Genomic DNA, 27351 nt, shown 5'->3' on the forward strand with positions numbered 1-27351 from the left:
AGGCCGTAGTTTGCCCACCTCTGCCGTAGAACCATCTTTTCTAAAATAAATTTCTATCCTCCATCAGTCTCTGTATGTATCATACTATTGTCTATACAATGAAATGTCATTTGTTATTTTTAAGACAATCAAAAGTAATTAAGTAAAATTAGCCAAAACTATACAGAATCCAAATGGACTCATACTGACACAGGGATATGATCCTTCAATGGGATCTGCACAGTCACCAAAGCCTGCTTCTGTGGATCCCTTTGAAGGATTGGGACCTTAGGGCAAAATTTTGTGAGTCAGAGTGGGTAGGTAGTACTCAGTATCTCATAGGAAGGGCTCAGTACCTCACAAATTGGGCTGTGAGATACTCTTCAGAACTCTGTGGTGCCACTTCTCTTTGAATCTAAAGTATTTTCAAATATAAGTTGTCCTAATGACTTTTAGTAATTAATTTTACTGCATTGTTATCCTCATATTTTAAAACAAGGAAACCACAGCAGAGAAAGGTTACATGATTTGCTCAAGGTCACACAGCAAGAGAGTGGCACAGAGGACAACCCAAGTCTCCTGACTTCCAGTCCTTTGCTCTAACTGCTAGACAATACTGCTCCTTAGGCTGACAACATATTTTAACATATTGTTGATACTGTGCAATAGTAATATATTAAGAGTATCTATCTATATTATAAAGTGACTTCACTCACTTTTTTCAGGCCATATTCAGAGCAGCATAATGTTAAATTAGCATAAAAATATTTTTGCAGATAATGTCTAGTTTATGTCTTTTCTCTTACCTGGTGAGAATTTGAAACAGAATGGTAATAACCAGACCAGCAATGGAGAATCCACTACCAATGTTTGAGACAATCTCTAGAGGTTTTGCATATTTGTAATTGATCTTGAAGCTCTAGAAAATAATTGTTATTGATTATAAATAAGATATTCAGCTAGTTGGGTTGCATGTTGTGGGGGAGATAGTTTTCTCTCTAAAATTTATGTGGATGATTGACATGGGAATAATCGTGTTTTTTTAATGTTATGGCTACTAGTAGCCACTGCCAAAATTTGCAGGTCACACAAAATTAGTCAAAGCCAGAGATGTTTTTCAGGAACTTCAGAGGGACCTAACAAAGCTAAGTGAATGTATAATGCAATGGCAGATGAAATTCATTGTTAAGAAATGTAATATACCTGGGAAGAAATAATTTGACCTACTCATATACAATTCTGGATTCTAAATTAATTGTGACCTCTAGGGAAAAAAATGTGGGCAATATTATGGACAGCAAATCAGAACCTGTCCTCTCTATAGTTACAGTAAAAGCAGCAAACAAAATGTTAGCATATATTATGTCTGGTGCAGACAGGCCCGCCGACAGAAATTCCGGGCCCCAGGACAGAACAGTCAATGGGCCCCACTCACACACAAGCTGTGCCCGCGTGGATGCGGTCCGCCTGACATTTGGGTGGTGCTGTGCCCGCGCTGACTGGTGCCCAGCAAGCTACCAGCTGCACTGCTGGGCGCGCTCTTCTGGCACAGCCAGGGCTTTCACATGTCCACCCGGTAGGGCTGCCAACAGTCTAATTGCGCAAACCCAAACACCTTTGCCCCACCCTTGTCCCACCCCTTCCCTGAGACCATGCCCCTGTCCTGCCCCTTCTATGAGGCCCTGCCCCCTGCTAACTCCATCCCCCCTCCCTTCGTCGCTTGCTGTCCCCCACCCGCACTCACTTTCACCAGGCTGGGGCAGGAGGCTGGGGTGCAGGAGAGGGTGTGGGGTCCAGGCTCTGGGAGGGAGTTTGGGTGTGGGAGGGGGTGAGGGATACAGGCTCTGCGAGGGAGTTTGGGTGAGGGAGGGGGTGAGGGATACAGGCTCTGGGAGGGAGTTTGGGTGAGGGAGAAGGTGCGGGGATGGGCTCTGGGAGGGAGTTTGGGTGCAGGAGGGGTGCATGGTGTGTGCTCAAGGCTGGGGCAGAGGGTTGGGGTGCAGGAGAGGGTCAGGGGGTCGGCACTTACCTCGGGTGGCTCCCAAAAGATACCAGCTCATCCCTCTGGCAGCAGCTCCTAGGTGGGGGGCCAAGGTGGTCTCCACATGCCGCTGCCTACAGACACTGCCCCTGCAGCAATGGGAGCTGCGGAGTTGGTGCTCGGGGTGGGAGCAGCACACGGAGACCGCCTCCCCAGGGGCCTCAGGGACGTGCTGGCCGCTTCCGGGAGCAGCCGCGGCATGGAGCAAGGGCGGACAGGAAGCCTGCATTAGCCCCGCTGCAGAGCCGGTGGCAGCCGGGGGCCCCCGGTCCTTTTAAATCGCCCGGAACCCTGGGCAATTGCCCCCTTCCCCCCCCCCCCCCGGGTACAGATAACACTGGGCGGGCCTGGGTACAGATAACACTGAAAATATTATAATGCCATTACATAATTCAAAGTTACACCCTTAGGTGCAAAACTGTTTTAATTTCTGGTCACCTTATCTCGGAAAGGATATAGTACATAAAGGCAATTGAGAGATGGGTGATGAAAATCATTAGAAACATGGAAAGACTTGCCTATGAAGAAAGATTAAAAAGATTAGGGGTAAAATCCTGGACCTATTGAAAGTTGATTGCAAAACTCCCATTATTGACTTCCACGAGGCCAGGATTTCACCCTGGAACTGTTTTGTTTAGAGATGATATGACAGAGATATACACAATGATGAATGACACAGAGAAGCCATTAATTCCTAATTACTCTCTGGTTATTAAAACAAAGGGACATTCAATGAAACTAAGAGGCAACAAATTTAAAATGAATAAAATAGAAATTTTTACCCCCAAAAAATCAATCTATTGAACTCCTTGATACTAGATATAACCAAGGCTAAGAGCTTAGTAGACTTCTCCAAAGGGTTAGACGTTTATATGGATAATGAGAAAATTCAGTTATATAAGGTCGGATTTTTTTTATTTTATTTTTTTTAGAAGGGATATAAACCTTCGTGCCTCAGGACATAATCCAGCCTCTAACTAAAAGTGGTTAGGAAGAAATTTCCCTTCTGGCAGGTTATTCTGCAATTGTCAACTAAAAATTTTCTTGCACCTCCCTTTCATCTGGTATTGGCCACTGTCAGGCACAAGATACTGGACTAGGTGAAACACTAGTCTGATACGTCAATCCCTGTGCTCCCTCAAGCGTCACTTCTCCCATGATACCTATAAGAAATTGGTCAACTAGCAATGTCTGCATAAAGGGGAAGTTGGGGATAGCTGATCTTTTAAAAATCTTGATTGTATGGTTTTCTTTCTCCCTCCCCTGCTCTTCTGTTGCTCCTCTTAGATAATTAGTTCTTTGGGGGCAGGGACTGCATCGTCCTGTATGTTTGGAACAGGCCTTATACTTACGTTCTGCTATTATAAAGCCACCAACAACAGAGAAGAAAAGACAAATGATTTGCTGTTACAAAACGTCTTACCATTAATACAGCAAAATTAGTAGTGTGATTACACCTGCAGCTCAATTCCTGTTTGTTTCCTTCTTTTGTGCAGCCTGTTGTGTTCCAGTCATTTGCACCGTAATCCCAAAAGACACATGCATAATCATGCAGCAGAATTTCCGACGCATTGTACTGTGGATCGGGAATACAAGAAGAAAAACTGGCAACAAACACTTTGCAAAGATACACCAATGAAACTGTGTTTGGTAAAGACTGTTCTTTCTGAAGGGAGAGGTGACACATATACTGAGGCACTTGCAGAGTTTCCAGTCAACTTTATGGGAGATCTTATGTTGAAGACAATTAGGCCTCATGAACTGACAATACACCTCAACTTTCCATTTGAGGGGTAAGAGGATAGTTCAGTCTCCATTTACATCATTGTTGAGACTGCCAACAAGCTGCCAATTTGCTGAAATTGTTTTGGTAATTATGATAGAAACACATGTCCAGTGAGAATTGGACAGAATTGGACAGAATTTCACATATGCCAAACAGCAATCATCAGATAACAGTAACACTCAAATGCTGCCAAAGTGAATTGGGTTTGCACTACAACCAAGAGGTAGAAACTTATGCATTCCACTGGCAATCCTACTCCTATCTACCAAATATGGCTGTTTAATACTTTTAATAAATAAAGCTTGCAATTTTGCATTTTCATAACATCTGTGGAAATTTGCAATTAAAACAGCCCTTTGCGTTATTTGTGTATGATAGATGGACTTCAGATATATACAAAGGACTTTGAAATGCTCACATGAATCAATATGAGTGATACTTATTTTCCAGTCTACCCAGTTTATGATCTATCATAGTGAATCTTGATCCATCACATTAATGGGTTTGATCCTCCAAATCTTAGCCACATGATAAGAAAGGCTTGTAGGAAGAGGCCAAATGATACCTTCCAGAAAAAAATGCATGTGACATTGGCAGATGAGGTGCCAGCTCATGCCAACATCCCAGGTCTTACTGAACACTTAAAATGAATAGCTGGATGCCAGGTCAATTCACTTGTGTTTTAGTGTAAATCAAAGTGATTGTTAAATCTATAAGAATGCATTTGGTGTTTAAACTTCATCAAAACTAATGGCATGCTGCATGCATTTTTTCACTGTTTTGTATTCTATTATAATGTAATACCAAACATTTACATTGAAGAAGTCTTGTATAATGCAAATAAAGAACTTTAACTGGAAAGCACTAATTCCTGTGCATTTGTAGGCAAGTGGTCATTGTGTATGATGACCAGAGATCAAAGACTCTAAATGCATTCCTCTCTTTCTGCCAGTCAAAGAAAGAGCCCATGTGGGTAGGGACCCTGTCAGCTTGTTTTCTGTGAGAGGAAGATATAAGTATGGACAGAAGGAAGAATTCTTCATCTCTGGACTATTTGGATTCTAACAGGGCAGAATAACTGAACAAGAAGACGGAGATCCCCAGAGTTACTCTGGGTAGCCCTGAGAGACTTTTGGGAAACTGGCAGATTTCTACATCTCTGCTAGTATTTGGAATTGTAGACTGTGACTCACCGGTACATATATTTTACCTGCTTTAACTTCTCAATAACTGTCATTTGTTTTTCCTAGCTAATAGGACTTTACTTAGTTTACTATAGAATTGGCTACCAGTCTTGTCTTTGGTATGAGATCTAGGATGCAAATCGACCTGGGTGAGAGACTTGTCTCTGGGGACTGAGTGTAACCTGGTGTTTTGTGATTTTCAGTGTAAGTGACCATTTATCATACAGTCCAGCTTGCCTGGGTGGCAAGATAGACTGGAGTGTCTGTAGGGACTTTTTGTGACTCCACAAGAAGACTATTGTAGTACTTTTGGAGTTCACATTTGGTACTGGGTTGATGAAGTCTAATTACAGAACACACCACCAATTTCGGGTGTCTGCCCTGCTTTTGACAGTCTGCCCTGACGTAGGCACTTATGGTCCTGAGCCACTCCAGATGGTGTGACAACGCAATCTAAAAATTCAGAAATCACGATCAAATAGGAAATTCACACAGATCACTGCATGCAAAAGGTAATAAACATATAGAACAAGTTTGGGGAGAAGACAATTGAGACAAAACTTGCAGCTATTTCAAGAGGCACCTGGAGTTATCTCTGAAGAAGGTAGAGTTTAAGGGATATGGTAAAAAAAAAAGCAAGTAGAATTCAGGTAACACCCAAAAATGAATAGGTATGTTGGGCTGTATTTGGTATGTTATCCTTTTCGTGTTCCCAGAATTTATTATATTATATTTCCTGTAGAGAAATGACTATTTTTGTCCCTCTCAAATTTCTGATTTAGGCTCTGGTCTGTACTTAAAAAGTTTTACCAGCAGAACTATGTCACTTAGGGATGTGATTTTTTTCCTATCATAGACATGCCAGTAAAAGCTGAGTGCCGATGCAGTTATGCTAGTATACACAGCTGATCAACGTGCCCTTGATCAACTACCTGAGAAACATATCTAAGAGGACCTAGACCTCTCTCTATCAGTTGAATAAGTCACAAAAGCTATCAAACAACTGAACTCTGGCAAGGCATCTGAAAAGGATGGAATCCCAACGGAACTGTACAAAGCAGCAGGCCCAAAGGTTATCGAGGTGCTCCACAACATCTTGAGCAGTATCTAGGAGGAAGAAGAAATGCCACAAGACTTCAAGGATGCCATCATTGTATCACTGTTCAAAAACAAAGGCAGCAAAGCTGACTGTGGAAACTACAAAGGCATTACTCTCTTCTGTACAGCAAGGAAAATACTTGCATTCTACTGAAGAGACTCTTTGCAAATATATCTGAGGAGAATTTGTCAGAAGTGCAGTGTGGTTTTAGACGAGGTCATAGCTCTATGGACTTATTTTTGTTGTAAGGCAGGTCCAGGAAAAATGTTCAGAGCAGATCACGGACCTTTATTCAGTCTTCATTTACTTGACCAAAGCCTTTGATATGGTCAACAGAGAGGGTCTACAGGCTATTCTACATAAACTGGGCTGCCCAAGAAGGGCCAGTTCCATGATCACATGACAGGACAAGTGCTCTCTAATGGTGACTCTTCTGACGCATTCAAAATCTCGAATGGAGTAAAGCAAGGCTGCGTTCACCTTGTACTTTACTTGCATCCTCAGCCATGCCACAAGGGACTTGGCTCAGGGAATATACATCCGCTACCAACTCAATGGCTCCCTCTTTGGTCTTTGAAGATTAAACATTAAAACCAAGATATCGGAGCGACTTCTCATTGAAGCACTCTTTGCAGATGACTGTGCCCTGATGGCCCACAGACATAATGGCCTTCAGGTAATCGCTGACAGATTTTCTGAAGCATCCCAGCTCTTTGGCCTCACCATTAGTCTCGGTAAGACAGAGGTTTTGTTCCGACCTGCACTTCATTTCAATGCCCCGGTGCCAGCCATCTCCATCCAAGGCACAAAGTTGAAAAATGTGGATCAGTTCAAGTATCTGGGCAGTACCATCTTCAGTGATGGTTCCCTTGACAAGGAAATTGCCTTCAGAATGGTAAAGCTAGCCAGGCCCTTGGCCGACTTCGAACAAAAGTCTTCAATCAACACAACATCCACCTCTCCACCAAACTGAAGATCTATAGTGTAGTGGTCCTAACATCTCTCCTGTACAGTTCTGAGACATGGACTCTTTATAGACAGCATATTAAACACCTTGAGCAATTTCACATGCGCTCCCTCCACTCAATAATGAGCATTTGCTGGCACGACAGAGTGACCAACAATAAGGTCCTTGAGAGAGCAAACATAACCAGCAATGAGGAAAAGTTGTTGAGAGTACAACTTAGGTGGACTGGACATTTCATCGGAATGGAAGACCCACTCCCCAAAAACAGATCTTGAGTGAGGAGCTGAGGCAGAGCAAAAGAAAGAAGGGTCATCTGTTCAAGTCCTTCAAAGACAGCCTGAAGAGCAGTCTCCAGAGGGCTGGCATTAACCCCAAAGAACTTGAGCAAATGACTCAGAACAGGACTCACTGGCGGTCTCTGACAAGATCAGTCTGCAACAATTTTGAGCAGTATTGACACAGTTGTCTCCAGGCTGCATGTGAAAGGCACCACAGAGCTGCACCATCAAACATCATGGATACGGACTTCCCATACCCTCAGTGCGGCTGATTCTCTGCATCAGCGTTCGGACTTCAGAGTCATATGCGTAGCCACAGACGAGATTCGTGATATCATCATCATTGTTACCGATGGACTACCAACATCACCAGTGTAAGGCACTTACTACAAGTATAGTTTATTTCACTTTACCTAACTGGAAAAAGCTGTGCCAGTATAAGCACTGTTATACCAGTGTACATTACACAGCTTTGCCTTTTTAACTATACCAGCGTAGTTAAAGCAGCTGAACTTTTAAGTGTAGACAAGTCCTCTTCTGTCTGGGTGGCATCCCTCCCACGCCAATAACGGAACAATGATAGAATTATGTTGTTCTTTTGAAGACTAAAAAAGAATAAAGGTAAACAAAGCCCTAGAGCCTTTTAAAAACTGTAAACTTCATACCTTCTATGACTGCAGCGACAACACTGAGGGGATAGAGATGGTCATTTACTATATGTTTCCCTAGTGCCTGCCCAGTCTGGTTGTGGGCAGTAGGTGCTATGGCAACTGAAATGGTAAATAATTGAGGCTGCAACAGCAACATTTTCGAGGTAACATTCTCTAGAATACGTTCTCTCTCAGTTCTATTTGTAAGAGGACTCACCTTTGGCTTGAAGACTATTTTAACATCGTTGACTGTTGCATTAGCAACATTGCCAGAGATAACTTTAGTATGATTAAAATGAGTCTTGTAATTTTTTGATTGGAAAAATTTGTCATTTTGATACAAGACAAAGCCAATACGTCTATTTCCAGATGAACCTACATTGGGCAAAGAGAAAAGAGATGTAGGGTCACAGATACCTCATGGAACAGATTATTATAGAAGTAGATGATAGCAACTCCTATATTTAGCTTGCCTAACACTTCCATCGTAAAAGATCCTTTGAGAAGCTCTTATGCCTCCGTTATACACAGCAAGCCTTAATATTTGTAAGGGAAACCCTTTGAGCTAAGGAAGTACCTTTTCTTTGTCCCATGAGATTCTAGTCAGCTTTTGCTGAGACATTAACTGTTAAAAAAAATCACCGTTTCCTTTCTCAGAGTTGCATGCCCTGGAGCAATTTTGGCAGTCTGCAAGAAATAATAACTAGATGCATGAACATTCCCAATTGCCAGGTTCACAACGATTACGAAGCCACAGCAATAGAATCAGACACGGTGCTGGGAATACGTGAAAACTGCCAGAGCGGCTATAGGGATGGGGGAGAAGAGGTCCTGGCCTCTTCCCCTCAGACCCAGCACATGGCCTCAGTGGCTCATGCACTTCATGGGAAAGGAACTGGGATAGATGGCTCTGCCCCCAATATACACCTTCTCTGCACAGCATCTGGCCCCAGCAGTTTATTCCCATTTTCTGGAGATACCTCATGGAGGAGGTTCTCACCCAAGAGCTAAGCAAGGCTGAGCTCCATCCCTCTGCTCCCAATACAGCACATTCACCCAGGGGTCCATCGTGCCCCTCTGGGATAACAGCCTTCTCTTTCTGCCAACTAATATAGTTAAACCTGTATCTCAAGAACTCCTGTTGTAGTCTATGCTGCAGTGCAGAAGGCTCAGGGTGGAGTTTTTTACAGTTGCACATAGTAGAATTTGTATTTACCTTTTCAATTTAAGAAAACCTAGGAAATTACATACAAAAAACTACTTTAAAAAGGCCTTTTACAATGTATTAACTTAAACAACAAATTAAAGTCATAATATTAACAAAAATAGAGAAAAATATTGCAAACAGAGAAAAATGCTAATATATCAGTCTCCAGACTGCATCTCCTTTAGGATGGGGAAGGTAGAGCAGAGCTGCAGAATTGTCTCTCTTAGGGTGAACCAGACTGTGAAAATAATAAGAGCTACAGAGCAATTAGATCACACTGGTTTAGAGTCTTCCAGTGTATTTAATTATTTGTATAGCACCTTTTACTAGTATCAAATCAACGAATAAGCAGATAAGCAGATGTGACATTACAGAAGTTAAGAGACAGATGGACATCTGTGAAAAGAACTTCTAAGAGTGGAATTATTTTTTAAAAACTGTATACTTGTAATGATGATGAGGAAAGACAGTAGCTGTTGTGAAAGTAGAATGAATTATATTGAAATTATAATTCATTAGAGAAATGCTGCTTGAAGGGTTTGTTGAAATATAGTTGTCAGGAAGAGAAACATCAAGGAGTGTGAGACAATGGGTCCTCAAACTAATTAACTTAGAGCTCCTACTGAGCTAGGAGATTGGTAAACGTTAGTATGCAAATAAGATATGTATGTATATTTGTCAGTTTCTGCTTCCTTTTGTCTCTTATGTTAAATTGGCTTTGGCTTATCTGTTTAAATAAAACGAAAAGGAGTACTTGTGGCACCTTAGAGACTAACCAATTTATTTGAGCATAAGCTTTTGTGAGCTACTAGCTCACGAAAGCTTATGCTCAAATAAATTGGTTAGTCTCTAAGGTGCCACAAGTACTCCTTTTCTTTTTGCGAATACAGACTAACACGGCTGTTACTCTGAAACCTGTTTAAATAAGTTAACTTGAGCTTTTGCAGGAGGCTCACATATCTGGGTGCATTGGCAAAGCGCTTTGCTAATAAACAGAGTGGTCTGACAAATTCTGTGAGTCTTGAATCTGACTTTGACACTGTTTTAACCAGTTCTCCAGGGTTCATTGTTAAGTCTTCCACCACACAAAGAGCAGAAGACGTACTTTTTTTTTAGCCTAGATGATTTTATTCAGATAAAGGAAAACAACAAGAAAAGAGAGAACAAATATAAAGTCTGCATGTGAAGAAGAACACAATAGCTCAATTGGTAACATTCTGCAACTGAAATTATATTAAAAATGGTTAAAAGAATGTTATTATTTAGGTTACAAAGTCAAGCACTTGAAAATTAGGAAATGCCAGATCTACGTTTGATAAGACAACTTTAATATTGTCCTTTTGTGCATCCCTCCTGTTCACTGAATGAGGCAGGCGTCCTGTGGAAAAAAATGGTTTGTAATTATGAAATTCATCATGAACTAATCAAATTGTAATCATGAAACTAAAGTCCGTACCATAATAAATATACACAGAATTAAGAATTAAGGTTACACAGGAAATTGTCTATCTGGCATTTCCTAACTTTTGAGTGCTTGACTTTGAAATAAAACGCCACGCTTTTATGTGCAACTGTGACAATCCCCCTATCGTGCATCATTTGAAACTAGACTGTCCTGTACCACAGCACAGACTTCTACACCACTGGAGCTACCAGACTAAAACAGCCTTCTACTGCTATTACCTCTGTAATCCTCAGGGGAGGGAATGGGCTGCCCTAGCTCTCTCTCTCCCATACCATTCTTACAGCTGCTCCAGCACCGCCCAGGTGTTCCCAGTGCTGTACTGCGTGTGTGTGTGAGGTAATGCTGATGCTGATGCTTTGGTAGCAGCAGAGGCCTAGCACTCTGGAATGTTCATGTCACCATTATTGTGGCAAGTTGTCATCATTTCCCTGAGGAACATAAGGGCAGCGTCAGTTGTCAAATATGTGTACCTCAGCAAAACCTGAACAGATGTTCACAGGAATAAAAAAAGACATTTCTCTCTAGCCCCAGGCATTTCCCATTGCCATATTTCAGAAGCCTGCTGCAAACAATTGAGGTGTTAGAACTTGTTTTTTAAAAAGGTCTTAAGGAATTTTATGAAGGAAAACGTTAGGCAACCTAAATATAGGGGTCACTCCCAGTTTAATGAAAATAAAGTGGCCACTGTCCCTGCAGCAGACAAACAGACTACTCAATATTTAAAGATGCAGTACACCAAAAACAAAATGACCTCTTTGCTTGCTATATATACACTAAATTTAACAAGTTTTCTTATAATTTAATAAAGAATCAGACTAGTGACAAACTGAAGTTAGAGACTCCCTCATGTCAGAAATTAATTACTTATCTGTAGCAGAAAATAATTACTTATCTATATCTACCAATCAAAATGGCCTTTCTTTTTAAGAAAGAATTTTCTTTTTAAGCTTACATAGTAGTAGTCTGTAGTTTTGGAGCAGAAATTTTTAGTCCAACCTCTAATGGAGATGTGTAATTTAGTGGTTCACTTTGGAGACTGTAGCTCTGTAACCACACATTCATTACGGTTATAACATAAAAACAACTCAGGCCATGTTACAGGTAAGTCAGCAGTGATTCACAAATAAGGTCACACAGTTAGCTTTGTCATGTACACTTCTTGTTCTGTGATATGTGCCCTAATATATGTACATAAAAAGACATCTTTTCATAGATTTTAGTCAAAGGAGTGTGAGAACACTTTTGTGCAGAATTTGCCCAGCACTAGGTTTTGGGGAAGAGAAGAGTGTACTTACTGTTCTTTGTAACGTTGATCAGTATTTGAACTTCTATATTGTTGGCATTGTTAGAGTCATTTTCAGCTACATTAATATTTTCAGACTGTAAACTTCCTGATACTGTGTAGGCAAAAGTCACCAAAGAATTTGTACGAATTGTTAGAATTTGTAAAAATGTGCTCATTGTCCTTATAATTCCCACAAAGCAAATAAGCTTACCTGTCTGTGCAGAGAAAAAAGCTGTAGTTGAATCTGGATTCAATGAAATGTTCTGAACTGCAATGTTGGGCTGAACAGCAAAGCCATTCAAAGAGAAATTTTCCAGCGTCTTTGTGAGGCTGCATTGAAGTAAGGAATGGTGTAAATGTCTTTACCACTGTAAAGTATATCAGAATATAGAGCCTGTCTGCCCTTCCTCAGTGACTTCAAATTTGTTCCATAGAGTATAGGACAGGGTAGAATTTGGCCAAAAATCTCTTATTCTAATGGGCCAAATCCCATTACTGTTGAAGTCAATGGGAGATTTGCCTTTGACTTCAGTGGAATTAGGATTTGGCCTTTTATGCATCAAGGAGGAAAATCTAGAATATTGCTACAATTTAATAGTTGGTTAGATAACTTGGATATTTTTTTTCCAAGTGTGTTGATGTGTTCAGGAACCTGCTCCTTCAAGGAGACAAATTACTAGCATGCTAGTAACTCTCCTTTTCCATTCTCTGGATATCCTACTAGTAATAATAATGCTTCCCACTTCTATGATTCCTTTCATACAAGAACCTCTAGGTGTTTATTAATATTCATTAAGGTCCACATCACCCCAGGAGGTAGGGTAAGAACACCTATTCCCATTGTACAGACAGGGAAAGCGAGGCACTGGTTAATTGACTGGCCCAAGGTGACACAGCAAATCACTGGCAAAGCTGGGAACTGAATGCAGGTAACCTGACTTGTCATCCCCAACTCTAGACCTCACTGTCTCCAGATTAGGAAAACTGGGCCAACTTCATTCATCCCTGGGGTGACTCTTCTGAGTTGGTGGAGTTACCCTGGAGATTAATTTGTCCCACTATGTTCCATTTTTAATCTTAAATGGATGGGCATGTTTAGTTTTACCAAATTTAATAGAAACAGAAATTGTAATTACCCTGCTGTAATATTGGTAAAGGTCTCATTTGCAGAGCTGAATTCACTCACTCTGGCATCCAAAAGTTGGCTAACAGTAGCCACTGCAGCCTCTATAGCATTCTGACAAACAGAAAAGAGGGAAATATTCAGTAGGAATGGTATACGAACTCACTTCTTTTAATATGCTGTATTGTGATAGAATATTTTGTTAACACTTGCCTTAATGAAAAGGAAACAGAATAAGTAACCCTCTTCTCCCCAGCCCTGTCTGCCTCGCCTTCCATCCCTTCCTTTTTCTTTCCATTTAGCTGATCCCCTCCTAAATAAATTCCCCCAAAACAAACAAACAAACAAGACAAACAAACTCCTAATGTGGAACTAACATAATATTTAGTGATGACAGGTTTCAGAGTGGTAGCCGTGTTGGTCTGTATCAGCAAAAAGAACGAGGAGGACTTGTGGCACCTTAGAGACTAACAAATTTATTTGGGCATAAGCTTTCATGGTCCAATACCCACTTCATCAGATGCATGCAGTGGAAAATACAGTAGGAAGATAAAAATACAGAGAACATGAAAAAATGGGGGTTGTCATACCAACTCTAACGAGACTAATCAATTAAGGTGGGCTATTATCAGCAGGAGAAAAAAAAACTTTTGTAGTGATAATCAGGATGGCCCATTTCAAACAGTTGACAAGAAGGTGTGAGTAACAGTAGGGGAAAAATTAGCATGGGGAAATAGTTTTTAGTTTGTGTAGTGACCCATCCACTCCCAGTCGTTATTCAAGCCTAATTTAATGGTGTCCAGTTTGCAAATTAATTCCAGGTCTGCAGTTTCTCGTTGGAGTCTGTTTTTGAAGTTTTTTTGTTGAAGAATTGCGACTTTTAGGTCTGTAACTGAGTGTCCAGGGAGGTTGAAGTGTTCTCTGACTGGTTTTTGAATGTTATAATTCTTGACGTCTGATTTGTGTCCATTCATTCTTTTGCGTAGAGACTGTCCGGTTTGGCCAATGTACATGGCAGAGGGGCATTACTGTTACTCACACCTTTTTAAAGTGATTAATAGAGATGAATCCACCATGTTATCCCAGAAACTGAGATAGGGACATTCCACTAAGATGCTTGAGATCTGAACTCAGATCCACTGTTTAATAGCTCAATGTATTGCAACTAGATTAGATACTTGGGTTTTGTTGTTGTTTTTTATTAAGTGAAACCAAAAAGACTGATTTTCCGTGGGGCTAGGAAAAGTGTCCCAAACATCCTACTATATCCTATTAAGCCATAAAACAAAATACTTTTTTAGTCTTGGTGATTCTCACCTTAGAATCATTTTTCAGAATCTGCTCTGCAATATTAGCAGCACGAGAGATGTTCTCGGTGGTCAGTTTCTCCGGCACAGAAGTAAGGATCTGGGTATTACTGGCAATGGTCTCTAAGTCACCGTGACTGTGTAACTGTTAGAAAAATGGTACATCACACAAAGAAAATATGAGGGAAAACAGTGGCCATTTTTATACCCATTCTCTAATGAAATAAAAGAATAGCAGGTTCACAGCCAAATTATTTGCTCTATAAACTGACACAGCTCCTATTAACTCAATAGCTCTGTGCCAGCTTACATCAGCAAGCAGAGAATTTGGCCCACTATACACAGTCACTTCTCCCACTCATAGAAACACAATAAGATCTTGTCTAGATGACTAAAGATATGTTTACATTGCAATAAAAGACCCAAGGCTGGCCTGGGTCAGCTGACTTGGGCTTGCGGGGGAGGGGAGGGGGCCTTGGGCTGTGGAGCTGTAAAATTACACAGTAGGTGTCTGGGCTTGGGCTGGGCTGGAGCCCAGGTTCTGAGAACTTGCGGGTCTTTTATCGTTGTAGACCTACCCTGAGCTTCTGAATCCATGGACTTCTGTAGCCCCTTCCACTCACAATGTGTGCTACATAAACAGAATTTGATTTGAAACGACTTTAGGAAGCCACCAGAAGAACAAAGGAAACACCATACTAGAGTAGCTTAGTCCTTCTCTAAGTAGTTCTAGTATGACTGATAAATCTTTAAATGATAACGCTTGAGTGAAGCTCTGAGTGCATTATGTGCATGTTACACACAAACATGAACATTATTAAGGTTGCAAAATTAAGCACTCAAATAGGAAATGTCAGAATTAACATTGCCCATGCAACCTTAATTCCCCCCCCCCCGCTCCCGTGTACTGTTTGTGATAGATACCATTGTGATACAGTCTTTAATTACATGATCACATACTATTTTTGGCACAGGACCCCTGCCTCATTCAGGGGCTGGACCTTCTCTGCGGGGTGAGTCAGGCTTATGTAGTAAAGGAGGTTGTTGTCTGCAGGACCCCTGCTTCATTTGTTGCAGAAGTTGGAAAGGGTGTAGTGAAGGAGGCAGGAGACTGACGGAAAAGAGGATGATCTCATGGTTATGACAGCTGAATGCTGACCTGGATAATTGGATTCATGTGCCCGTATGCCTTATTTACTGCACACTATTTAAACCCTGCCCTGGATATAGTATTAATTTCTCATGGCACCTATCACTATTTTATCTGTGTGCTTCCAAATCCTTAGTTTATTTTCAAATTATCCCCATGTTACAGATGGGGTACTGAAACACAAAGATTACAGTCAGAAATATCCACCAATTTGGGGTTCCCAACTTGAGACTCCTATGACCTGATTTTTTCAGAGTACTTAGCATTGAGAGTACAGGAGAAACAGTCTGGGTTATGGGCCTTTAAAAAGTGGTAATTCCTGATCATTGCAGATATAGCTTTCCCAAATTTTCCATCATCATTTGTAACTGAAAAATGCTGAGTTTTCTTTAAAATTCACTATGTGGCAGTATAACTTCAAAAATTAAAAAAAATATTGTGGGCAACAATTTAAACTGAAAACACAAGTACAGAGCCTTTGTTATTACTATTATTACTAGTAGTAAAAATTTATATTATGGTAGCTCCCCGAGGCCCCAGTCTGACACTGTTCAGAAAAAGAGAGACAAACCCTGCCCTGATAGGCTCACGATCTAAAGATGCAAACAGAACAAGGATAGAGTTGGTGACAGTACCTGGGAGCAAATAAATATGATGAAGAATTGGCACATCTTTGCTAGTTACATGGATTGTAGCTTTTTTGTTTTGTTTTATTTTGTTTTAAACTGGAGTTGAGATAGGGAAGTAGTGAGTAGGAAAAGAAAAAAGGGGAAAACACTATAAAGCTAAAAGAGTACAACACCTCTAAAAGAAGGGCTGTTTCTTTATATGTTCAAAGCACAGATCCCATTGACTTTAATTTGCAGCTCTGAGTGCTCAGCACTTATGCAAATCAGACCCCACGGTCTCAAGCTGGGCAACAGAAAAAGAGGAACGCACAACTCGGGATCTCCTGTGAAAAGTCTGGTTTCGGTGACTTGCCCAGCATCACATAGGAACTCTGTGGCAGAGGCTAGGATAGAATCCAATTCTTTAAGACAGCATTTACCTATGAGAACATCATTTCTGTTCCTGCAATCCACAGCCTCATTCACTACTGTGACAGGGTCAGGCCAGATGGCTCCAGGAGACTAATAGAAGGCAGATATATTAGCCCCCGGTTAAGTAGGTCCCTTTTCCCTGGGTAAGGTAACAGGAAAGGTTCCAGAACAATCAGGAACCTTCTGGAGACAATTAAGACAGACAGGCTGATTAGAACACCTGCAGCCAATCAAGAAGCAGCTAGAATCAATTAAGGCAGGCTAATCAGGGCACCTGGGTTTAAAAAGGAGCTCACTTCAGTTTGTGGTGCGCATGTAAGGAGCTGGGAGCAAGAGGCACTAGGAGCTGAGAGTGAGAACGCGGACTGTTGGAGGACTGAGAAGTACAAGCATTATCAGACACCAGGAGGAAGGTCCTATGGTGAGGATAAAGAAGGTGTTGGGAGGAGGCCATCGGGAAGTAGCCCAGGGAGATGTAGCTGTTGCACAGCTGTTCCAGGAGGCACTCTAGACAGCTGCATTCCACAGGGCCTGGGGCTGGAACCCGGAGTAGAGGGCGGGCCCGGGTTCCCCCCAAACCTCCCGACTCCAAGTCAGACACAGGAGGAGTTGACCTGGACTGTGGGTTCAAAAAACAGCCAGACTGAGGGCTGCCGTGAAGCTCCAAGGAGAGCAAATCCACCAATAAGCGCAAGACCCACCAAGGTAGAGGAGGAACTTTGTCACACTACACACCTTCCAACTTCTACCATAATTGAGGCAGAGATCCTATAGGGTACATCTACACAGCAAAAAAAATCCCATGGCAGCGAATCTCAGAACTTGGGTGAACTAACTCATGCTTGCAGAGCTCGCACTACAGGGCTAAACATAGCACTGTAGACATTTGGGCTCAGACAGGAGAGTCTGAAAGCCGGGGTTGCAACCCTAGCCCAAATGTCTACACTGCTATTTTTAGCCCCTAGACTAATCCCAAGTCAATTGATCAAGGCTGTGACACGTGCTGCCATGTTTGTTTGTTTGTTTTTGAAGTGTAGATGTACCCATCGACAACAGTCTCCTTCACTGTATAACCCTGATTCATCCCCAGAGCAGGTCCATCCTGTGCAATGAATGATGCAGGGGTCATGTGGAAAAATAGTATGTGATCATATAACTAAAGACTGTATCATAATGCACATACAACAATGGGACTGAATTAGGTTTTCACATGCAACTGTGATTAATCCTGGCATTTCCTAATTTATGTGTGCTTGATTTTGCAAGCTTAATGTTCTTTTAACATCATTTTTTTAATGTAACTTATATAAGGGCTGATCAAAAATTTACCGTCAAAATTTAGGTTTGATGGAAAATTGGGTTGAGAAAACAGAAATTTTTCACAGAAAGTATCAGCTTTCCACAGACATTTTTTTAACTTTTCCATCAAAAAATTGAAAAGCTGAAAACCAAACACATTTCAGTCAAAAAACCTAAAAATGTATGTTTTTAAACAAGAACTTTTACAGAAGAAACCATAACCTAAACTGAAACAAGGAGTAAGATGTGAAAGAGTCCTAATAGGGAATGTAGTCCATCCCTAGGCCAGTGGGTGTTTGCTCCTTACGTTATGTTCCCCAGTGCTATATCCAGTAGCTTTCAGAGGCTCAAGTGACTTTCACTACTTCCTTTGGAAAAATATTGTACAATCTGACCTTACCATTTGGTAACTATCCTGATATTCTGCCTATATTCATCCCATTACTCCTGATGTGACCAGCTTGAACAAGTCATTTTCTTCCTTGGTGTTTACACCCTTCAAATACATGTAAGCATTTATAATATCCATTCTACATCAGATTTGGCTGTGCTGTACATTAGTATTAGATTTTAATTTTTCAACATAAATTGGTTCCTCCAACCCCTTGATATGTCTGTTTCTGTTCTTTAAATCCCCTCCAGTTTGTTCTCTACCACCTGCTACTGAGCTGCCCAGGAACTGAACACAATATTCAGATGTGGTTTCTCTGTGTATCTCCTTTCCCGGTTTGCATATATCTGTAGTAGTTTCAAGGGCATAGAGATTTCCACACAGCAAAGATGTAAGAGTCATTATTGCTAGTCCAGTAACGATCTCAGCAAGTTTCATAGCTGCAAGCTGATTAACAAAGACAACACTAGTCTTACTCCCTGGACACAAAATTCCACTTGTTCATAGGGTGAAAACTACTATTTCCCACTTAAATGTAACTGTAATTTTTAATATATTTAAGCACAGCAGGATAGCCTACTTACATAGTTCCTTGAAAAGCTCTTCATGTGCATATTAATGGTGAATACAGAAGTATAGTTTTCAACTGCATTTACTAGCAATAAAATTATCAGGGGTTTTCATAGAATCATAGAAGGAACCTGGTAGCCAATGCATAATTGTTTCCTACAATACACTTTCTAGTTTTGGTCCAGTGTAGTTTAAAATCTCAAGTGACAGAGTTTCCACCACTTCCTTTGAGAGACTATTCCATCCTTGATGTTTATGCCAGCCCTTCAAAGACATGTATGCTGTTATGCTTAGTCATCACTTAGCTGAACCACAAACATTTTGGTCCTGATTCTGCAGAGATGTGCAAAGGTGCAACTATGCTGAATTCCATTGCTTATGTGTCTTTCATATCTTAATCCTTTCTAAAGTCTTAATCCATCCCCTTGACCATTTTTATTGACTTCTCCACAATCCTTCCCATATGTCAGTACAGTATCTTTAGAACAGTGTAGAGACCAAAACTGAATGTACTATTCCAGGTGTGGTTGTTAATTACAATCCAAATTGTCTGATGAGAGCTGGATGCAAAAATTGCTGCAAATCATTTGGTCAACAAATGTTGCCTCATATTGTCCAGAAACAAATCATAATTATTCACTAATCAAAACTGTTAATCAAATCTTTTGGAAAAGTTTTTAGTCTCTAGCTTGTCTGCGACAAGTTTGTTGCAAAGATTCAAAATTTAAAATTTCATCTATGATGCTTAGTTCTTATTGGACACATAGATCATACATGTTTCTGTACCCTGGTTGGATTGGAATAATTCTCACAATCAGATTTCCTGTTTGAATACTCATGTTTGCAAGTTCAATAGTTATTTTACAGGAATATTCTCTAATATACTGGTATATTTACAATAGTTTCCATGAACGTTCCTATCAGTAAATTTGCAAATATTCCCAGAAAATAAACATAAGGGCATGAAGAGCCAAAGTAAAACATTAAATTTTAAATGAACAAATATTCATGGATTTTTTTAAAAAGTAGTCACCCTGAATGGGATTTTCAAAGGTGCTTAATGGAGTTAGCCACCCAATGCCCATTGTCTTTCAGTGAAATTTGGGTGCTTAAAACCCTTACGCACATTTGAAATTACCACCTCTGTGTATACCTAACTATAAATTACTATGAGCATCAAATTGTCATATCTGAGTCAATGCTTCTGCTGATTTGAATCAGAACAATTATCAGACTAATTATTTTACAATTTGTCGAGTAATCACTAATACTCCTAAAAAGCAAGTCACATGGTAGAAAGGGTGAAGGTTAGGGGAAGGAAGTGGTGTACATTTTGGTTTGGAAGTGCCAAATTTCATCCGAGGAAATCAGAAAGTTAAAAACAACAAGAACAAAAACCTAGTAGGAGACAGGAAAACTGACTTTCTTTCCATATTGGAATGGGTTCTAGAACCTTGCAACTTCATAAATCTGCACAGCTATACTCTAAGAAGGCATAAAAGTTTGCAGGCTCATGGGTTTTAAAATAATTAGCAAAAAAACCCTATACTTTGGACTATCCACTTCAGAGAGAACCTAGGGGACAATGTGTAAACTTAAGTCTCCTCTCTTTTCTCCCAATTTATTTTAGGGTGGAGTTTTCAAAAGTGTTCAGCATTGAACTCTGCTCCCACTCAAATCAAATGGGAAGTCGCAGGCCAAAAGTGAGTGCTTTTGAAAATCCCACCTTTATTTAGTTTCTGTATATGCAGCTGTACTGTAATATGGAATCATATCTGATTGCTTGAAACAGGTTGAAAGCTTCGTTATATTTTATATCAGTTTTATTGATGAAGACAAATCTGTTATTTATTCTATTTTCTAATGAACCTATCTTTATAAATCTGTGACATACCATTTTACAGTAATGAAAAGTTTAGTTCTTAAAAAGTGGGCAAATACTCACTGGGCTAGGGAAGAGCAAAGCAGCCAGAATGTACCGGTGATTTTAGCCCACTGTTTCTTGTTTCAACCAACTCCGCATTTGGAATCCATATCCCCAACTCAGACCATGAAGGTCATTATAGCCCCCCTTCACTGTAGTTGTAGCAATGGCATATTAAATGGCATATTAAACAATAGGATTACCTGACTGATTAGGGTATTCAGGGTCATACTGCAATTCACAAACTTCACATCATCTGGTTCAGGTTTTCCTTCTCTTTTGGAGCACTTCCGGCTTGCTTTTGGAGTACCAGCTTTAATTTAAAAAAAAAAAAAAAAAGTCCTTTCACAGTCATATGATGTCAGCATTCTTTGCAGGTACCCATTAACCCTGAGGATTTTTAAAATTGTTTCCAGTAACTCTCACTTATATAAGTAACCCTTATTCAAACAAGTAGTGCTATTGATGTCATTGGGTTTATTCATGTAAATAAGGGAAAGATTAGTCACATAAGTAAGGATTGTAGAATCATACCCCTTAAGCAGGTAATTTTTTCCCCCACAATAGGTTTGAAAATTTGTCACAGGTTACCAGAAGAAATATAGCGGAGGCTGTAACAATATAAATATTACTGAACAAAAAGATGTCCTACAGATCATCAGATATTGTAAGTAGTATAAACTTACTGTGTTATATAATATTCAGCTGGCCCCATTAAAAACCTCTTTCCTACTCCTGTTTTCTACTTACAAAATACCCACAATCCAATCAGAATAAATGGATATTTTAATAACTTTTCCTGAAACCTTTTTCAATGTCATATGGTGCAATTAAATTAATTCTCTGCACAGTAGTAGCTGACTTAATTACCACCTGATAACTGTTCAGTGGCTTATGTGATATGAGTTAGTGATCTCAGTCCAGTTCCAAGTGGCCAGGTATCCCACTCACAAAACTCACCATTCAGGACTAGAATTTTTGCTGGCCATCTTGGAGACCAAAGACATAAAGAGTAAATTATATTTATTTACATTGACATATGGAGACTAAATTACCTCTTCACCTTCATAGGGATCAGCATCAAAACATAGTGGCAATGCAGTGTGGGGAGGGCTGTATCTGTTGAGGGTTTAAAGAGAGGACTTCCATTTCCTGGTCTGATAAGCTGACATCTTTCACCAGCCGTAAATTCACCTTTGGGGGGGGAGGGGGAAGGAAGGAGGGGAGAGGAAAGAAACACCTACCGTTTGCAGTGAAGTTTTCACATTTTTCTGCAGAATAGCCATATCTGTCTACTACAATTCTTGTAAAAGTAAATATTTCTTCGTTGACTTTGTAAGTACTATCTGCACAGAAATTAGCTGTGTAGGGAACAAAATACATTCAGATTAAATACTATCATTACGTAGAGCAATTTTCAAGAACACAAAATATAAAGCTAGAAAGGAGGTGATTATAACTTTAGACTTGTGACTTAAAGCAGTGGTTTTCAACCTGTGCTCCATGGACTCCTGGGGGTCTGCAAACTGTTTAAGATTTTCAAAGGAGTCTGCACCTCCATTCAAAATTTGTAGGGGAAATTTTTATGACAAAAGGTTGAAAACCACTGCCTTAAAGGGACAATTACAGAGACAAAGTGGGTGCGGCAATGTCTTTTTGTGACACTCAGCCAGAAAGGGTTGAGCAACTAGCAGGCTAAATGACTCAAATTCAACCTTTAAAGACATATTAGAAAAATATATAAAATAGTAATTAGGACCATTCCTTACAAATAGCTAACAAAGCCATGTTAGATAAACTAGAACTTTGAAATGCAAACCTGTATTGTAGAGAATAAGAGGTAAATACTAACTGTATGTGTTTACCTATCTCTTGTTAGATGTTAACCATGTAACCAGATTAGCTTGTGGATGCTAACTCCCTTTTGTGTTTTAATTATATTATATTATGCTTATGGATGGTTCAGTTAACCTTAAGATCGAAGATGTAAGATATTGCAGGAAATAATATTACTCACAAATGATTCTGAAAATAACTTTTTGCAACTCAGCAGCTCACCATCTCTACTATGAAACTGACATAAGAACTCTATTCATATCTGTATGTATAATGATCGTTTAACCACAATACTCTTTCTTCTTTTTTTATAAATCTTAGTTTTGGCTGTAAGCATGTATTTGGGTCAGATCTGAAATATTCACTGACCAGTTGGGTAATGTGTCTGATCCCTTGGGATTGGTAGAACTTTATGTATGATGAAAAAGATTTTCAATAATCCTCATCATAGTTGACTTGGCTGTCTGGGTGGGAGCCCAGGGCTGGGTTGCTTTAAGGGAGCTGTGTATTTGGCTTCTGGGTAACCAGTAAAGTATTGCAGAAGCTCTTTTGTTGCTGGCTTGGTGGATCTAATTACTAGAATAACCACCAGTTTTCGGGATCGGATGCCCCATTCTTTGCACTTTGCCAGGATTGAGCAACCTCAGTCTGGCCTCTCCAAGCGACAACGGTCACACTTGTATTGGACCAACTTCTGTTGGTGAGAGAGACAAGCTTTAGAGCCACACACAGCTCTTCTTCTGGTCTCATTGCATACAACAATTAAAGGGACATTGTGAAGTTACAAATTATGGGCCAGATCCTCAGCTGCTGTAGCTCCACAGAAGACAATGTAAGGGATTAGACCCTTACTTTTCACTATCTGTGCTGCCTGTATTTTGTGGGGTTTGGACAATGAAAATAGACTAGCTAGTTTCACTAGCCACATTCTAGTGCCGTGGCAAAATGTGGAAGTATCTACATCAAATACTTAAGGACCATGTTTATTTGCTATTTGAATAGAATTGCAGAGGGAGCTGGTATCGACCAATATATTTAGGTTGCCTAACCCTGTCATTCTAAAAGTTTCCTGCAACCTTTTCTTTGAAAGAAAAGGAGTACTTGTGGCACCTTAGAGACTAACCAATTTATTTGAGCATGAGCTTTCGTGAGCTCATGCTCAAATAAATTGGTTAGTCTCTAAGGTGCCACAAGTACTCCTTTTCTTTTTGCGAATACAGACTAACACGGCTGTTACTCTGAAACCTTTTCTTTGAGAAACCTTTACACCTCCATCGCTTGCAGCAGATTTTTGATATTCAGCAGGGGAATCCCCTCAGGGTAGCAAAATGCCTACTCTTTGTCCCACGGAATTCTGTTCAGCTTTTGCTCAACTGTTACAAATCACCATTTCCCTCCGCTCTCATGAAAAAAGCTGGGCTCTCCCCCAGACACCCACCAGACCTATCAGTACTCTCTCCCTTTATGGTAATGGCCTTCTCCTGCTACCTGCTAACATAGCTAGCCCCATAGCTTTATTAAGTGGTAGCAGTCAGTGTTGCAGAACTGAAGTTTCAGATGAGGGTGCTGCTGAGGACAGGGAGATTGTTTTAGCTGCACATTGTGATGCTGTAGGAAATAATGCGAGAGACTTTATGATATTATTGATACCAATGTTATAAAATTGCAATGAATCTTACCAGATATGCTGTGTAAGGTATCAGTGAAAACATTGTGATTTGCCAAGTATGATAATCTTGTTTATATGTTTGTATCGTCTTTGTATTGTGAATTACAAATATGTGTGATATATCTGTATTTTAAACTTGTGCTGTGTTTCTGGGTGACATCCTCAGACAGATTGGCATCAGCACTATGCAGTATGATGGCCTATCAAACGCAATCATCTATACAATGAACCCATTTAGAGAAGGCAAGGGTTACATGTATAAGTCAGCAGGACATGTAGGGTCATGTCTGTGGACAGGGGACTGCAAGTGCCCCTGAGCTGTGAGTTTGTGTATGGACAAAGGAAGTACAAGCCACATGGCAAAAGATATAAAAGGCAGCTGCATCTTCTCCATTTTGTCTTCAGTCCTGCTTCTCCCCTCTGGAGTAATGTCTCTACAAACTGAAGCCCTGAACTAAGGACTGAATGACCCATCCAAGCTTTGGATGTGTTCCAAAGGGACTCTACAAGTCAGCAAACTCACCAATACTGCTAAGAACCCGATATATAGAATCTGGAGTCTTATGTATATATCTGACTGCTTTTACCATTTAACAACTCTCTTCATGTTTTTTCTTTTCATTTCTAATAAACCCAGTTTAGTTTTAGATTCTAAAGGATTGGCTGGCAGCACGGTATTTTGGGTAAGATCCAAACTAATATTGACCTGGGGTAATGTGGCTGACTTTTGGGGGTTCAGAAGAACATTTTGTATAGTGAACAGAGTTGTTTAATAAGTCCTCACTGTACTGGACCTGTGTGCTGATTGGGAGCCAGAGAACTGGAGTGCAATAAAGGGGGCTGTGTGATTTCTTTTTCTTTTTTTTCTCCCCCCTTGCTTCCTAATAACCAGTGTGTGTGGGGATCAGGAGCACAGTTTGTGACTGGATGGTGAGCCTAACTTTAGTGTTAACCACGCATTTTGGGAGAATCTGTCTCCTTTTGGCAGCGTGCCCTGGCCTTGGCATTTTCAGGGTGGGCTACTCTAGACACCTACAGGTCACACATATGATGTGATTTGTTTTTACTTTTTTTACTCTTTAAAAAAAATGCAACCTAGGAGATTACATGTAAAAAAAATCCCGATGTGAGAAGAACGTTATTTGGGTTGCAAAGACAAGAACTTGAAAGTCAGCAAATACCAGATTTATTTATTGGCCATGCAACCTTAATTCTGTGCCTTTGTCCATGTGCATTACAGATTAGTGGGAAATTATCTCATTTTAGGTTTTGTAAAGACTTGTTTTTACAAAACTTAAATTTTGGTCCAAATGAGAGCTGATTGTGTCCTTTTAACAAGCATAATGTTTGCAAATCCAGTTTTGTTTTGTGGTCTTCTTTTGTATAGCAAAAGAGATGATTAGTAACATTCAAATAACCAAGTTCATGGGTAGCTTCAGAAGTGGCTTGATATAAGTGAGAGGCCACCAGCAAATGACTGAAGCAAGAATTGAATTACAATCTGGTCCACCGTTTTATTTTATTTTTATTTGTATGTTTATGGGTAAGGGATTAGACTGGGACTCAGAAGACCTGAGTTCAACTCCCAGTTGTGCCACAGACTTCCTGCATGACCTTGGGCAAGACACTTAATCTCTATGTGCCTCAATTTCCCATCTGTAATATGGAAATAATACAGATGTTTTGTTTCATTGATGTTTGGGAGGTGCACAGATGACAAGGGAAGAGAGACTGTATAATACTGTTGCAGGGTGGTGCTGGAGAAGCCCTTAATCAGCTCCTGCCACTCGAGCCCCAATCAGGGAGAATGGATTGGGGCTGGGTGAACCACACCTGGTTACTGACCACACCTGCCAGCCTCATTAGCAGGAGCTATAAGGCTGGAAGGGAGGGGGACTAAGAGTGGGAGGTCAGCCTCCGCCTCTGGCCAGGCCTGCGGTAGGCCAAGCAGTAGCAAAGCCTGTATATAGTGGGAAACTGGTGGTGGGAAACTGATCACGAATAAAGAACACAGGTGTTGCACCAGACTGAAGTGTCCCTGATTCATGGAGGAGAGGGGCCAAAGGGCCGAATCCAGAGGGGCGCAGTGTATACCCCATTCCAAATACCTAAGACAGATCATACTGCAGGATGTCCAGAGCTGTGAGCATTCTTCAGACTCTTGTTTACTAGACTCTGTGGCAGTGTATGTTTCAGAGATGCTCTGACTCCACATGGAGAAGGGGAAGGGAACAAGATCCCTTATTTACTCTCTCCTTCTACAAATGTATGAGTAAAAAGAAAAGGAGTACTTGTGGCACCTTAGAGACTAACCAATTTATTTGAGCATGAGCTTTCGTGAGCTACAGCTCACTTCATCGGATGCATACTGTGGAAATTGCAGAAGACAGTATTATATACACAGACACCATGAAACAATACCTCCTCCCACCCCACTCTCCTGCTGGTAATAGCTTATCTAAAGTGATCATCAAGATGGGCCATTTCCAGCACAAATCCAGGTTTTCTCACCCTCCGCCCCCCCACAGACAAACTCACTCTCTTGCTGGTAATAGCCCATCCAAAGTGACCACTCTCTTCACAATGTGTATGATAATCAAGGTGGGCCATTTCCTGCAGAAATCCAGGTTCTCTCACCCCCTCACCCCCCTCCAAAAGCCACACACACAAACTCACTCTCCTGCTGGTAATAGCCTATCCAAAGTGACCACTCTCTCCTTACAACGTGCATGAAAATCAAGGTGGGCCATTTCCAGCACAAATATAGGTTTTCTCACCCCCCCACCCCCATACACACACAAACTCACTCTCCTGCTGGTAATAGCTCATCCAAACTGACCACTCTCCCCACAATGTGCATGACAATCAAGGTGGGCCACTTCCAGCATAAATCCAAGTTTAACCAGAAGGCCGGGGGGGGGGGGGTAGGAAAGAACAAGGGGAAATAGGCTACCTTGCATAATGACTTAGCCACTCCCAGTCTCTATTTAAGCCTAAATTAATAGTATCCAATTTGCAAATGAATTCCAATTCAGCAGTTTCTCGCTGGACTCTGGATTTGAAGTTTTTTTGTTGTAAGACAGCGACCTTCATGTCTCTGA

The 27351-nt window shown here is 40.6% G+C and overlaps 1 protein-coding gene across 1 annotated transcript in view; it reads right to left on the reverse strand.

Annotated features, from left to right (window-relative positions):
- ADGRG7 (adhesion G protein-coupled receptor G7) overlaps positions 1–27351 on the reverse strand; it is a 53025-nt gene that overhangs the window by 9999 nt on the left and 15675 nt on the right. The window contains exons 3-12 of the mRNA XM_074947222.1: positions 21990–22106; positions 20949–21058; positions 14382–14516; positions 13272–13277; positions 13078–13178; positions 12153–12271; positions 11952–12053; positions 8202–8359; positions 3444–3596; positions 786–898 (exon numbers count right to left, since the gene is read on the reverse strand). Coding sequence (XP_074803323.1) covers positions 786–898; positions 3444–3596; positions 8202–8359; positions 11952–12053; positions 12153–12271; positions 13078–13178; positions 13272–13277; positions 14382–14516; positions 20949–21058; positions 21990–22106 — 1114 coding nt within the window. The remainder of the gene's footprint in view (positions 1–785; positions 899–3443; positions 3597–8201; positions 8360–11951; positions 12054–12152; positions 12272–13077; positions 13179–13271; positions 13278–14381; positions 14517–20948; positions 21059–21989; positions 22107–27351) is intronic.

This window comes from Natator depressus, chromosome 1 (assembly GCF_965152275.1).
Source record: "Natator depressus isolate rNatDep1 chromosome 1, rNatDep2.hap1, whole genome shotgun sequence".
Classification (NCBI taxonomy): Eukaryota; Metazoa; Chordata; order Testudines; family Cheloniidae; genus Natator; species Natator depressus.